The sequence below is a fragment of the Phocoena phocoena genome, chromosome 15 (assembly GCF_963924675.1).
Source record: "Phocoena phocoena chromosome 15, mPhoPho1.1, whole genome shotgun sequence".
Lineage (NCBI taxonomy): Eukaryota > Metazoa > Chordata > Mammalia > Artiodactyla > Phocoenidae > Phocoena > Phocoena phocoena.
The window spans coordinates 69,359,537-69,375,533 of NC_089233.1; the positions used below are offsets into that span (position 1 = coordinate 69,359,537).

A 15,997-nucleotide genomic window follows, 5' to 3' on the forward strand; every position below is an offset into this window, starting at 1 on the left:
TATAAATTCTGCAGACATCAAAAGGATAACAAGATGATACCTCACTGTAGTTTTGATTTGCTTTTCTCTAATAATTAGTGATGTTGAGCATCTCACACCAGTCAGAATGGCCATCATCAAAAAATCTACAAACAGTAAATGCTGGAGAGGGTGTGGTGAAAGGGAACCCTCCTAAACTGTTGCTGGGAATGTAAATTGATACAGCCACTATGGAGAACAGTATGGAGATTCCTCAAAAAACTAAAAACAGAACTACCATATGACCCAGAAATCCCACACCTGGGCATATACCCAGAGAAAATTATAATTAAAAAAGATACACGCACCCCAATGTTCCTTGCAACACTATTTAAAACAGCCAGGACATGGAAGCAACCTAAATGTCCATCTACAGAGGAATGGATAAAGAAGATGTGGTACATATATACAATGGAATATTACTCAGCCATAAAAAGGAATGAAATAGTGCCAGTTGCAGAGGTGTGGATAGACCTAGAGACTGTCATACAAAAGGAAGTAAGTCAGAAAGAGAAAAACAAACATTGTATATTAATGCTTATATGCGGAATCTAGAAAAATGGTACAGATTAACTTATCTGCAAAGCAGAAATAGAGACACACATGTAGAGAACAAACTTATGGATACCAAGGGTGGAGAAGGGAGGGGTAGGATGAATTGGGAGGTTGGGATTGACACATATACACTACTATGTATATAACAGATAACTAATGAGAACGAACTGTATAACACAGGGAACTCTACTCATTGCTCTGTGGTGACCTAAATGTGAAGGAAATCTAAATAAGAGGGGATACATGTATATGTATGAATTTTTCATAGTTTTCCTCCGTTCCATATTTGACTGAATCATGTCAAAAGAACTCAGAAGCCAACTTGAGGAGTTTTCCATAGGCCATATTTTAGCAGCATTAAGAAACAGGGACTTCCCTGGCCGCGCAGTGGTTTAGAATCTGCCTGCCAATGCAGGGGACATGGGTTTGAGCCCTGGTCCGGGACGATCCCACATGCTGTGGAGCAACTAAGCCTGTGCACCACAACTACTGAGCCTGCGCTCTAGAGCCCACGAGCCACAACTACTGAGCCTGTGTGCCACAACTACTTAAGCCCACGTGCCTAGAGCCCGTGCTCTGCAACAAAGAGAAGCTACCACAACGAGAAGCCCGTGCACTGCAACGAAGAGTAGCCCCCGCTCGCCGCAACTAGAGAAAGCCCGCGCACAGCGATGAAGACCTAATGCAGCCAATAAATAATAAATAAATAAATAAAAATTAGTGACAACACCAAAAGCCAGTGAAGATGAGGAGAAAGTGGATCATTCATACCTCACTGGTGGGAATGTAAAATGGTACAGCCACTCTAGAAAACAGTTTGTCAGTTTCTTGAAAATACTAAACATATAACTACTACATGACTCAGCAATTATATTCTTGGACATTTACCCCAGAGAAATGGAAATGTAAGTTCACACAAAATCTGTATGCAGATGTTTACAGAGGTACTTGCAATAGTGAAAAACTGGAAACAACCCAGATGTTTTCAATGGATGAAGGGAGAAATACTACTCGGTGATAAAAAGGAATGAATTATCATTACACACAACAATCTGGATCAATCTACAGGGAATTATGTTGAGTGACAAAAGCCAAGCCCCAAAGGTTACATACTGTATGACTCCATTTATATAATATTCTTAACATGACAGAACTACAAAAGTGGAGAATTAGGTTAGTGGTTGCTAGGGATTAAAAAGGAGGTGAAGGTAGGAGGGATGCAGATGTGGCTATAAAAGGGCAACATGATGGATCTCTGTGGTGGTGGAAATGTCCTGTATCTTGATTCTGTCAATGTCAGCATCCTGCCTGTGATATTGTATCATAGTTTTGCAAGATGTCCCCCTGGTGGGAAACTGGATAAAAGGTACACGGGATCACCCTGTATTGTATCTTACAATTCCATCTAAAATCTACAGTCACCTCAAAAGCAAAAGTTTCATCAGAATAAAAGGGCAACGTAGTCTGTGAGTTGACAATTTTTACAATAAACTGTTGGGGAAAATGCAATGCAACTGCAGCAATGCAATCAAGTTCCCAAAGACCAATATAAAAAGATGGGGATTTCTCTCTTGATATTAAAGATAGTGTGGATTACAAACACAGCACATTTGACTCACCATTTGTTTCTGGAGGCCATCTACTTTGTCTTCCGTATTGTCTTCTTTATCTGTGTTGCCTCTAAATAAAATTTAAAAAAAAAATAAAAAGCATCACACACCATCTAGAAGCTATTTTGCAACTAGGATGCTTGCATGAAAATCCCCCAGAATCACTGACCAAAGAGAATATTAGTAGATCCCTTTCCCCACAGGCCACAAAATCTCAGTTTGTCCAGTGTTACAACTTCTACGAGCAATGACTTCCACTCAAATGAGACAGCCATGCAAACTAAGAGTCCTGATGTGCTGACCCCCAGATCCCACAGTAGGATGCCATGGATGCAGAATCGCTCCTCACATTTAGCGGCCGTCACTTCCTTGAAAGGGAGCTCTGCTGCGCCTGCTGAGGAAGGACACTGCCCTCCGGACCATCAGCTGCTCGTCCCTAGATTAGCTGCCTAACATCTTCTCCCTTGTGAGCTTAACTACTGCTGATGCCTACCTGTTTTTCACGATCCCTGGGGGCAGAAGGAGCCTCCTACCTTCATTGCTTAACCACAGAAAGAAGAGCCACCCCCAAAGATACCAGCTGTAAGCCACATTCGGGTACCTCCCCCAGGTGGTGTTTTCCCTGACCCCGTGTGCCCAACGTTAACACCACTGGTCCTTCGGGCATTTGTTAGTATCCCTCTGAATGCATCTTTATTATCCTCGGGGCAGAGAACGTTACGATAGCTAGGGCGTTCACCAGGAGCTAAGGACGGATGGAAAATGCATTTCATCCTTTTCTCAGCCTTAGCACATGGTTAGGGGGCCTGGCGTTGTGCACCCTCATGTCCAGGCTTGCCCATGGCCCCAGGAAATGCTACTTTTGGGGGGAAGATCAGGCCAAAAGCTTACCAAACACAAGCTAAGAGATATATGCGATGTTTTCCAAATATATACATATATGAAAACCACAGCTTTTCGCTATTTAGCTTTCCTATGAAGTTACACATTTTGGAGTTATGCCCAAAGTAATTAAAACTCGACAAAGGGGATGCTTCCATACTTTTTTGCGCACAACCCAGTGACAAGACCTGAATGCCATGGCCATCAAGCAGTGGCTCCTAAGTCCACCTTACTCATGGACCATGAAATCTTTAAATAACACTGGAATTTCATCTGAGGCACTTCAAGGTCAGGAAGCCTGAACTTGCTGTACCGCTTCTTTCTGCCAAGTATGAGAAGTTATGAGGGGTCTGAATTCTTCCTTGAGAATCCTCTGACCAGACGAGCCTGATTAAGGAGTAGGCAGGATGGTGGGCAGCTTGGGGAACTCAGGAAGGACAGGAACTGGTATTTGGTTCAAAGTGTTTGGGATTCAAGGGAAAAGCCTGAGGCATCGTAGGATGTAACCAAAGCAGCAATCCTGGAAGGCAGTTCAGGTTTAAGGGAGATGTCAGACCGTGAAGAAGAGACTATTATAGAGTGCTGGATGTATGCGGTCAGAGATTCGTGGCGCGACAAGTCACACTGTGGTTGGCCCATGAAGCGTCTCACCTTTCGGGAATGTCTGAGGTTCCATCTGTAACACCCTGCTCTGCAGAAAGGGACTTCTCGTCTGGCATCCCAACCTTCTCCAGGAAGCAAAGTGCTGGGTCTGCTCTCATGGCATTGTACCTCTCGTAACCTGATCGGGGGTAATGAGGAACAAGGAGGTCATGTCAGAACTCACAAGATCTGCCTTGCGCCCTAGACAGTCATTTTGTTTCCCTTATTAAATAAAACAAACCAAAAAAATACTGATTTAAAAATGACCGGATCCTGTAAGATTTCCTGTCAGGGGAAGATCCTTGCGCTAAAGTGGACACCTTTGAGGAAGTAGTGCTTGCCCCAAAATGAAAGCTGATGTAAATATTCTGTGCCCATGAAGACACACAAGATACAGATACAATTCCCACTTGTTTGCATCTTTTGGAACAGCAAGGGAATCAGGCAAGCTGGTTTTGCAATGTCTTCCCCTCACCAACCCCCCAACTCTGGACACCCTATTATCTTGTCATCTCATGAACAGGCCTAGTTTTCTTATGGTCCAATTTTGTCCCATGTGTTAGAAAGGGAAGCTGAGCAAAGTAATGGATGCAAAGGATGAAATATAAAGAGGACTACTGTGATTGTCGATTGGATTAAAACAGACCCGTTCCCTCTATATTCACGAACTCAGTATGAAATCCTAATCTACTGGCCAGGGCTTTGGAACTGCCTCTCACCATATCCCCAGAGTCAAAAACAGATGGAGGATTTCTGATCCAGAACAGAGACCTCAGACAGAAGGCAAAATGATGAAAATATATCCCTTTTAATTTGATGATGCCATGCACGACAATTTGTTATTTTATTGAATCTAATGTAATCCTATAATGAGACAGGAATATTTGGTCACAGCTATTGTCATATTGAACTATTTTGGGGGAAAACTCCTTCATGATCATCAAAACCCTTTCCATGTTGCCCCTAACTAAGTCAATTTCTAACTCTGTAGTAGGTACAGAGAGACCCCATCACAGGTGATGTAAGGTGCTGTACCTAAAATGAGTACCGGCTCGGCTGCTAGTAACAGACTTGATTTTACTCTGTTGGGTATTTCCCTTCTATATTGGTTTTTGTTCTGGTATCACTGTTGATGCTATTCTAGCCCTCATGTGTAGGCAGCACCTGGTACTTTTTATCTGAGGAGCTGCAGGTGCTTTATCTTTTAATTCAAAGTGACATTTCTGCCATCTCCATGACAGGTGCTGCCTGCACGAGGCATATGGCAGGAGAAACTGGTGCCTTGTGTTCTTCTTTATTCACTTATTCCTTAGGGCAATTGTTTGATTACTGTCAGCCTCTCTCACGAGACTGCGGGCTCCCCAGCAACAGAATCTGTATCTGTTTTTACTCATCATTATACATTCAGTACCCAGCACAGGGCCTGGCACTGTATACACTCAACAAACCGCTGACTGGATGTGTCAGTTTGGCCCAGACTCTCTTCCAATAATCACTGTAGGAAGAACCATTCTCACCCTCTCCCCATGGTCTGCCTCAGCTCACATCACAACAGAAATGCCCACCATGCTCCTGCTGTCTTGAGGACGTGCCTGCCATCGTCTCTACCTGCCCCCTCCCCAGGAAAAGAGGGATGCTTTATCTCATGGCTGAGATGGTGAAACCTTCCTCCTCTGACCCTTTATCATGGAGGGAGGTTAACTGTCCATGAGGGTCCTGCCCGCACGCATGCTGTGCTGGACAGGGCCTGAAGCAGGCCGGTCCCTCCAGGTGCCTACTACCTGGGTGAGCCTCTGCTCTGCAGACTTCTTGTCATGTGCAGGCCTGAAGTCTAGACAAATTCGGCATTTCTATTTCTCAACCAGCTATGAAGCTGGAGGCGAGGAAGAGTGATTGACCCAGTTCCCTAGAAAACCCTAACAACTGTCCTGAACAGACAGTAGTAGGAGCTGTAATAGCAACATAAAGACATAAATAGAGCAACAGGTGGCGTAGGCTGCTTGCCTCTCTCCACTTAGTCTAGAAGTTCCTCTATAAGAATATGAACAGAAACACTGAAATCCATAGCTTGGCGAGTATGTCATAAATCCAGGCTGCCCGAGAGGGGCGGCCGCCATTTCTTAACGCGATCAAGAGCGGTCAACAGCATCATTCAGCACAGATTTGCTGCAGGGTCCTTCTTGCTGTAAGTGGAAGCTCCAGCCAGTTCTTCCACGGTGGTCAGCTCGGAGGTGGAACCGGGGCTTTGGTCTTCCGATCTAAGCAGGGTCGTAGCAGGCTATGTCTGGGATGGAGTAGAAGATCCACAAAACCTTGGACGATGAACAGCTGTGTATTTCTTAACAAAGAAAATGGCTGCAGCTCTACAGCTCATACTATGTCTCCAGGGCATGGAGGCAAGGCAGAGAGAGCTCCTGATAGAACCCTGAAAAGTAAACGCCAGACAGCTTGGCTCTCTGAAAATATCACATCTCCATCGGCTGCTGGGTATCTGGGAGTTTGTCACCTGGTAAGACACGCTGTGTGGGTTTGGTTATCCTGTGGAGAGGGCTGTTTCGTGGGGTGATGAGGTGTGTTACCCAGGTGAGGACAGGTCTAAGCCTAGGCGCACAGAATGTCTGCTGGGTGCTGAGCAGCCCCCCGCCAGGAGCAGGATCTGATCTGGACTACGCAAGACACCAAGGAGGATGGGCCCACGGAGCCAAGCATCGGCATTGGTCCAACCCAGCCTAGGTTTGACTCCAGTGTCGCTGTCCAACTACACGGGTCTGGTCCCATCCAAGAGTGAGCCAGTCTGCATGTGTGGCTTAAACACCGGTCCCCCAGCACTGGGTACAGAGGCTAAGTCTTCCCCATGTTTACAGCGTGTCTGCTAAGCTCATCACATTACACCAGGTACTTCAGGCACTGCATGCATCACCTCCCCGGCACCTGCCCCCAAGCTCTGACCCTGAATATCAGAGCTCACTCAACTGCGAGAACCTGAACGGAGTGGCTGATGCACCATCTTCAAGTCTCACAGGCGTGCTCGGGAAACACTTAGGGATTATTAACTTGCAACCCTGCGAGCTGCTTCACTGAGCAGAAGAATTTTAGATGTGGAAGTAACCTTAGATATCGTCAGATTGACTCTACCATTTCTGATAAGAGACTGGTTCGTTGTGCTTCATGGAGAGGTCACATGGTTCCTCTTCTCATTTCAGAGCTGAGTTCTAGCCCTGCACTGTCCAGCAGAGGAGCCACACATGGCTAATTAAATGTGAACTAATTAAAATTACATAAAATTAAAAATACAGCTGCTCAGTTGCATTAGTGACGTTTCAAGTGCTCAGCAGCCACACGCGGCGAGCGGCATCCGTAGAGGACGGCGCAGAGACGGGACACTTCCGTCACCAGTAGTAGTTCTAGTGGATAGCACTGCTTTAGCCTAACCTCAGTGATTTGAAGAGTTTTCATTGAATTATAGCTGATGTACAATATTATGTTAGTTTCAGGTGTACAACAGAATAACTGGACATTTAAATACATTATGAAATGATCATCACTAAGTCTAGTAACTATCTGTCCCCACACACAAAGCTAATACAGGATTACTGACCATATTCTTTGTGACTTATTTTATAAATAGAAGTTTGTATCTCTTAATCCCCTTTACCTATTTTGCCCACCAACCCACTTCCCTCCCTTCTGGCAACCACCATGTTGCTCTCCGTACCTGTAAGCACCTGTTTTGTTTGTTCATTTGTTTTGATTTTTAGTTTCCACATATAAAGTGAGGTCATGTAGCATTTGGCTTTCTCTGCCTGACTTATTTTACTTGGCATATTACTCTCTAGGTCCATCCGTGTTGTTGCATATGGTGAGATTTCATTCTTTTTTATGCTCAAATAATATTTCATTGTATATATACACCACATCTTCTTTATCCATTCATCCATTGATGGACACTTAGGCTGCTTCCATATCTTGCCTACTGTAAATAATGATGCAATGAACATATCTTTTTGGATTAGTGTATTTGTTTTCTTTGGGTAAGTATACAGAAGTGGAGTTGCTGGACCGGATGGTAATTCCATTTTTAATTTTTTGAGGAACCTCCATACTGTTTTCCATAGTGGCTGCACAAATTTACAATCCTGTCAAAAGTACTCAAAGGTTCCTTTTCTCCACATCCCCGTCCACACCCGTTCTTTGTTGTCCTCTGATGCTTGTGGGTCACCAACCCGGGGCTGTGGGTCCCAGGCTAGACTGCACCTCCGCCTCTCCTACGAGTCTTGCTGTGGCTCCTTCTTTACGTCTCCATTTGGGGAACGTCTTTCCTGCTAGTCCTCAGGTCATTCTCAGAGACAGCTACTCTGTGAGCAGGTGTAATTTCCACGTGCCCGTGGGAGGACGTGAGCTCAGGACGTTCCTACTCTGCCATCTTGATTCTGACTCCCTTACCCCAGTGGTTTGATAAAGGGCTCTCAACAGCACCAGACCCTCCCAAAGCCTGCATTTGTAACACCAGAATCTACGTTTTGAAGGGATTCTTCATTAAAATAGGTACACGCGTGGTTGTTACCTGTAAATATTGCAGGTTGGCCTGCAAATGTTGAAGAATTCTACTCACAGGGCATGTGTTGGAAAGAGAGTTAACCTTCCAAAGGCAGAGGAATACATGACAGTGGATAGCACCAAGCACCGGTTATGCACTAAGCACTGTTCTAGGCCGCCCACATATACTGTCTCATTTAATCTTCAAACAGCTCTCCAGGTAGGTTGTCTTGATACTCTCCCCAGTGTACAGGTGAGGAACTAGGTCAGAGAAGTTTATGACTTGCCCAAGGTCACACATTTAGTCACTGGCAGAGCTGGCAGTGAAAGCCAAGTACACCTAACTCTTCCCACTTTAACCCCTGCTCTCCAGTTCAAAATTTTGGCTAATTCACCTGGCAGGGAAGGTGTGTATTAGGCACACTACAGTGGACTTTCATTATTCATTTTAACAGTTGGCTGAAAGCAAGGGCAGGTAGTTAGAACAAGGCCAGAAATGAAGAAACAGGACATTTATTTGTTTTTCCAAGCTATTCAAAAACCTATCTCAGTCCCCTTTAGTCTCTAGGTTACCACATTAAAAAAGGAAAGATGTCTATGCCATCTACTATTCTTGAATTTTTATACCAATAGGGCAAAAAATACATACTAGGAATATGTAGATTAGCTAGAGCGACCTTAGAATTCTGCATACATGTGACATGCTAAAACCTAACATTTCCCCCATTTATTTACTGCTTTACTCAAGAAACCCTGGGGCCTACCACGTGACAGGCACTAGGCCGGAGGCTGGGACTGTAAGAGTGAACAATCCCACGTACAATGGTGCGGTGAGGCTGGTGAGGAAGATACACACTGAACAAAGCCCTTGTGGCCACCCTTTCAAAGTGCCTCACTGATACTTGTATTTGCTATATTTTCATGACTCACACATTCATCTGGCCAAATTTCTGAGAGGACAGAGGTGAGGCTCTACTTTCTAAGAGAGACATGCAATAGGCCTATGGAATTTTTCAGGAAAGAGAAAACATTCACTGAAATATTCACCATGTTTGAACACGCCAATCAGAAGTGACTTGTCGGCCTCGGCATCCCACCAATCCACTGGGATCTCCACGCAGTCGATGTCGGGCAGAGGCACGTCCAGCTCCCTGTGGAAGGAAGGGCGTGGACTCAGAGTGCCGTCAACACAGACAGAAAACAACACAAGAGCTCCCGGCCTGAACCCTCATAGTAAGCCACATCCCGGGCTGCATGCTTAGAAGTTGAAGTAACAACAAATGAGAGGATTCAGATAGCTGGGGGCCAAGACATCTTAACCAGGGCTCTGCCCCTGGTTTACAGAGGGAGCTACATCAGCAGATGTCCTTGGTGTTCAGGCTCCACTCAGACTGAATGACGCAGAATCTGAAAGCACCTCGTGGAGAACGCACAGTCAGCCAGCCTGAGGGCTCTACCCGTGTCAGGTGGCTCTAATGTGCCTCTTCGGCTGACAGCCACGGCAGAAGCCAGCAATACGTTGGTTATGTCAAGGCAGAATACCCCTTCTGACTTCATACATGATACATGCATTCAGGTGTCTGAATTCATACAGGATCAAATGCTGCAAAGTGCCCAAATCATCTGGATTCAACCTTTGGAGACCCCAAGCACCATTCGAGAACAAGCTAGTCTGCACTGCTACACGCGGGGTATGAAGAGAGCCTTTCAGAGGCTAGCAGCCACAGTAGGAGGCACTTCCTGGTAAGGGTCTGCTAACGGTCTGCTGGGTAAAACTTCTGGCCAAAGGGATGAACACAGCTCACCCCAGGGAGCTGACATGGAGCGATCAGCCCCTCTCTGAGTTTCTGTCCATGTTCTGAGAGCCCACACGGACCCTTAGCTGATTGGCTTTATTTGTCTGAGCACCGTCCTTACTCTTTTGAAGGCTCTGGGGTTTTCGGGAGAACATCCATCTGGATGGCTCTTCCCTCCCACCTCCCAGCTGCCTGGGATGGTGCCTCTGCAATGCTGAAGCTTCTTCTTCCATCAGGTTCTTCTTGCTGTGACACAGGGCTGCCTGCCCCTTGCCAGGCCCAGCTCTCCGTGTGGGGACGGGGCTCCCTGGCCCCCACCTCTCCAGGCAGTGCTCCCTAGCTGGCTCCACTTCAGGGTCCACTGCTCTGCCTGCGTGGTGCCATGGGCTGAACAAATTTTGGGGGATGAGCTGTGATTCATTCCTCATGGCCCTTTCTGCACAATAAGGCATTTAACCTGCACCGGACCAGTGAGAGCTAAGACTGAGGAAAGCAGAGGGAAGGAGGGAAGGGGGGCGGGGGAGGGGGGGGGGCAATGGACCTACTCGTTTCACGTTCTACTAACTTCCCTCCATCTACGCATCTAAGAAAGCACATGACGGGGAGGAGTAAAGTCAGATACATTACTTCTGCCCGGTTAACACTGGATATAAATAAGCAAGTTGAATTCTGCGGCATATACATGACTGACAAATTGAACTTTTTAGCAACACACCCAACCTCCCTATCCTTACTAGAAATGCCCATAGTAACTACCAAGTAGTAACAGTCAATGAGATGACTGGTCCTGATTATAAAATGCCTCAGGGGTAGGACTGTCATTGCCTTTCACCTCTCTCCTTCTTTAGTGCTCCTGTGACCACTGAAGTCATTAGCACTGCCCAGTGGAAAGTAGAAGAAACCAGGGCCCCAGGGAATCTCAAAGCACAGTTCAAATACCAACACTTGCTATGTCCCCTGGGAACAAGCAGCGTTGTGGGGGCCAGGGCAAACTGCCAATCTGGGGAAGGTGAAGGAGGCCGTCTGGGGATCCCACTTATACACTGTGACTTCTGACAGTCCAATCAAGTAGTAGCTGGGGGCTCAGCAGCCTCATTCCCCCAAATCCTGGGATATTCCCACAGGATTCTACGGCTTTGGAAACACTAGCTTACAAAACTAAGGCACAACACATCAAATGGTGACAAAGTATTAGTAATACGACTAGCAAATAAAGGAGAACCACTCAAAGGCAGAAGAGGACTAAGGCCAAGAGTGGGATTCCAAGTAGAGCTTTTAGTCTACACCTGTTGGATCAAATATCAAAGTCACTAATATCTATCGAACAATGATTAGTTAAGGTAGAGAAATGACTGCTTTAAAAGCAATTTTACAACACTACTGGGAGAAAAAAAACCCAACTAAGAACCTCACCAAGAGCTGTGTTTTTAAGCAGCTGTTTTCTCCTTTATTTCACTCGTGGATGACCTGGCTGAATCATCCTCATTCTGCCTGCCTGCTCTACCAGAACTGGTCCTGGGTGGGAGGGAACACGGGCCTCTTGAAACACAGGCAGGTTTGTCCATTTCCATCAACAGGCACTTTATGGCAATTCTTTAATACTGGGAGCTAAGGTTGACCTGTTTTACCTGGCCGGAGTTCCTTCAAATGCTTTATCCGCTGCTTCTCCCAGTATTTCAGCTTTTAGGTAGTACAGCATCCGGACTCGCAATAGTACCCTATGATACGTGAACACAGTAATGAAACACATTAGAACCCATAAGCTGCCTGTGAACTGCCATCCCCAAGCTGACCTGGGGGAATTCCAGGCGCTCCCAGGTTGTTAGGGCTATGAAGTTATATATGAGAAAGGACTAGAAAAAGAAAACACTAGGTATCAATGGCAGAAATTATGGTGATATCTCCATTTCACTCAAGAAAACGTATCTCATCAGTCATCTGTTAAGGTCATCCTGTGGGCGTGGGAGGTGAGGGAGGGGAGGTGAGGGCAGCAGAAACAGCATCCCACCTGGTCCTTAACAGCAGCGGTCCCCAACTTTTTTAAAAAAAAAAACAATAAATTTATTTATTTTTTGGCTGTGTTGGGTCCTCATTGCTGCGCGCGGGCTTTCTCTAGTTGTGGCGAGCAGGGGCTACTCTTCATTGTGGTGTGCGGGCTTCTCATTGCGGTGGCTTCTCTTGTAGCGGAGCACGGGCTCTAGGCGGGTGGGCTTCAGCAGTTATGGCACACGGGCTCAGTAGTTGTGGCTCACAGGCTTAGTTGCTCTGCGGCATGTGGGATCTTCCTGGACCAGGGATCGAACCCGCGTCCCCTGCATTGGCAGGCAGATTTTTAACCACTGCACCACCAGGGAAGCCCAGTCCCCAACCGATCCCTGGCACCGGGACCGGTTTCGTGGAAGACAATTTTTCCATGGACCCGGGGGCTGGGGGGTGGGATGGTTCAGGCGGTAATGCGAGCGATGGGGAGTAGCAGATGAAGCTTCCCTTGCTCGCTCGCCCGCCGCTCACCTCCTGCTGTGCGGCCTGGACCACTACCAGTCCATGGCCTGGGCGTTGGGGACCCCTGCTTAAGAGGTCTCACCCTGTCCACGGCCACAATGATCTCTCAGGCAAAGCTGCCTTCCAAGAGGCTCGTTATTAGTTTCCTAGTTTAGTGACGGGTGAGGTTACGTCGAATGGTGCTGTTCTCAAATAGTTTCACTTGCACATAGTTACACGTTACATGAATATTTTAAAGTCTTTTTCATGGCGATACTGCCAGAAAGCAATCCCGTCTTCTCTCCTGTGATTCGGCATGGACCACACTCAGGCTTCATGCAACTGCCCCAGCATGTTTGAGATGAGGCAATTAAGTATTTGTTGGGCAACTGGTGTGTCCTGCACCGTGCTGGTACCGTGAGTACGTAACACAAGTAAACGTTAGTTTAACCTTGTTCTTGAGGAGCCTACAACAGTCCAGTTGTGAAATAAGGCCAGCCACAAGAGAATCAGAGCACAGCAGACGGCCGTGGGGGTTAGGGGCGGGCAGCTGAAGGTATGCAAAACACAGAGTGAAAGCCAAGGACAGGCACAGAGAAGCCCACCACATCTGAGGAGATGCTGCAGTGAGGGTTACAAGAGTACGTGCCGCTGTGTCGACACCAGGCAAGAGCGAAGGCGAGCTACTAAATCAGAAGCCCGTTTACACGTACTTCTGTGGAACTGATCTCCATGTAAGTTGTTTAAAAAGATCAACGAGGGCTTCCCTGGTGGCGCAGTGGTTGAGAGTCTGCCTGCCGATGCAGGGGACATGGGTTCGTGCCCCGGTCCAGGAGGATCCCACATGCCGCGGAGCGGCTGGGCCCGTGAGCCATGGCCGCTGAGCCTGCGCTCCGCAACGGGAGAGGCCACAGCAGTGAGAGGCCTGTGTGCCGCCAAAAAAAAAAAAAAAAAAAAGAGCGAGGAGAACACAAACAGCATGTAAAGTAAATACTACTTTAGAGAAGGTAAGAGGAGGCTGTGCGTTCCCACTGCTGGGCCCTGCACAGAGCATCTCTGGAAGAACCCAGTTAACAGTGGTCGCCTCTGGAGAGGGAAACAGGGGCGCTGGAGTGGGAGGAAAACTTACTTTTGACAAAAAATATTGGTTAACACGTGTATGTATTACCTATTCAAAAGGTGTTTAAATAACGAGGGGTTGAGGCCTCTAAAAAAACATAGTTTCTTAGATCTGGGTTGAAAGTGCCACTGTGGGCTTAAGTTGTAGGTGGAAACATAAAAGCTCAAACTTTTAGATGGGAAAGAACCCTTACTTTTCTGCCATACCATTCCTTACCTCAGCTGTCAATCAACTCAATTTTGAGATGTTTTTTCAAAGCTCAGAGAATGAGAACTCTAAGAACTGGCAATTGTCCCTGATCCTTCTGCCTAGCTGGCAGCAGCTGACGGCCTCCTTAGCAAGAACTGGAAAGAGGCTGTCTTAGGTATAGGATTCCTGCCTGCTTGGATCTACCTCAATCAGAGGAAGGCTTCCAGAAGATGTAAGATACAGCTGTTTCTATATCGCCAAAAAGAGGCAAAGGTGCTACCATCGGGCAGTATCTGCAGCACAGGAGAACAGAACTGAAAGCCAGCAGTATTCACCTATACTGCAAATGAGAAGTAAATCAACTCAGAGGACAGACAGACAACTCCTCTTAGACAGCCACTTCCTCGCGGGCTGAGATGATAACCCCAGGTGGCATCTGACCTCACACGGAAGGAGAGCTGGAGCTGGTCTGTGACACCCTTCACTTCAGCCAAACAAAACCTATTAAAACTTTTGGCTGGCGGTATTCCCTTTTCTTTCATTTCTTTCTTCTTCTAGAAAACTATTCTCTTGGTATGAAATATACTTCCAGAAAGTGCATTTTGCATAAATGTACAGCTCGATGAATTTCCACATACCAAACGCACATGTGTATCCAATATCCAGATCAGGAAGCAGAACATTTCCCCGGAAGGCCCCCCTGGTCGTCCCTTCTGGTCACTATACCCACTCTGAACACACAGTCACTGTCCTGACTTCTTAGAGCTTAGATTCGAAGCAGCTGCTTTTTAACCTTTTGAAGTTCTTTTGATAACAACTTCACGCCCCTAAGTACTACATGGATTACTAATTACGCAAATGCTTTGTGTACTCACTATCTGACAGCATGTATTAGCTCACTTAATCTTCATAACGATGCTGAGGTAGGAACTATTATCCTCATTTTAAAAATAATTCACCTGCAGGTAAGTAATGGGGCCAGGATTCAAATCCAGGCAGTCCTGACCCCAGAGCCTTTCCTGACCCACATCTGATATTGGGGTGGCAGTAGATTTGCTAATTAACAGAGCCCACAATTCTAGAAGCTCACAGTCCAGTTATGCTAAAGAAACTCTGCCTGTTCTCTGGTGCACCTCAGGACAGAACCAGGACCCAAGATCAAAGGGTGGAAGATTCAAGGAAGCGGATTTTAGATTCAATATACAGAAGGACAATTAGTTAGAATCATCTGGTAATTAAATGAGTATTGCTGAGAAGTGGTAAACTCCCATCACTAGGAAGGCTCGAGCAGAGGCTGGAGGAGTCCCTGTTGGGACACTGCCCACAGCATTCCCACGCTGCGTGGGAGGAGCTGCAAGGCCCCTGCCGGCTCTGAATCTCTTGGTCGCTGAGCCAGAACTAAAGAGGACAATACTCTCCATCAGATTCAGATGAATAAACAGCAGTCAGCTTCTTCAAACCCAGAGAAGTGCTTTACTGCATTATTCTTTGATTCTCGGGGTAAGGCCCGCACTCAGGAAAGATCTTGGGGCTGGTGGTTAGAAATGTTAAGGAATTCCTCAAAGGTCACAATTAGTTCGGCTCAACATCTGTGATCATCTGTGCGGGTGTCAAGCGAAGTTCTATGTTAATCTCTCCAGCTGGGGACGGGAGAGCCAAATGTTGCTGCTATGACTTAATGAGGCAAAACCTGAGTCCTTCATGCTGCTCTTCAACGTTTACTGAATATAACGATTCTGATTCTGTCATGGCTGCAAGCACCGCCATTCTCCAGCCTATGAGGCTAACGGCCACAAACTTACCTGCTTTCTGTATTCCTCGTCACACACGATGGATTCTTCTTTAGCCACAGCTCTCGTATTTGACCCTTTCTCCCCAATTCTACAGTCAGCACCCTAATCTAGGTCATCACGATCAATACTTAGTATTATGACAGAACTCTCCTAGTTGGCCATTCAGCTCCTGGTAAACACCTACTCCATCTTGCAAGTTGTTACTGGATTAATTTTTCTCCCCCAGTATCACTCTTTATCATGTCTCACTTGTTCAAGAAATATGGTTGCTTAGTACTTAAAACAGACTCCTCGGTGAGCCTGCCATACCAGGTCTCCCATCAAGGAGCCCTTGTCCCTGCCAGCTTCCTTTCTGCTCCCTCACAGTGACTCTGA

The 15,997-nt window shown here is 46.5% G+C and overlaps 1 protein-coding gene across 1 annotated transcript in view; it reads right to left on the minus strand.

Moving 5' to 3' along the window:
- Positions 1-15,997, minus strand: part of CHD6 (chromodomain helicase DNA binding protein 6) — a 209,977-nt gene that overhangs the window by 30,276 nt on the left and 163,704 nt on the right. The window contains exons 24-27 of the mRNA XM_065892557.1: positions 11,668-11,757; positions 9,291-9,394; positions 3,717-3,846; positions 2,193-2,253 (exon numbers count right to left, since the gene is read on the minus strand). Coding sequence (XP_065748629.1) covers positions 2,193-2,253; positions 3,717-3,846; positions 9,291-9,394; positions 11,668-11,757 — 385 coding nt within the window. The remainder of the gene's footprint in view (positions 1-2,192; positions 2,254-3,716; positions 3,847-9,290; positions 9,395-11,667; positions 11,758-15,997) is intronic.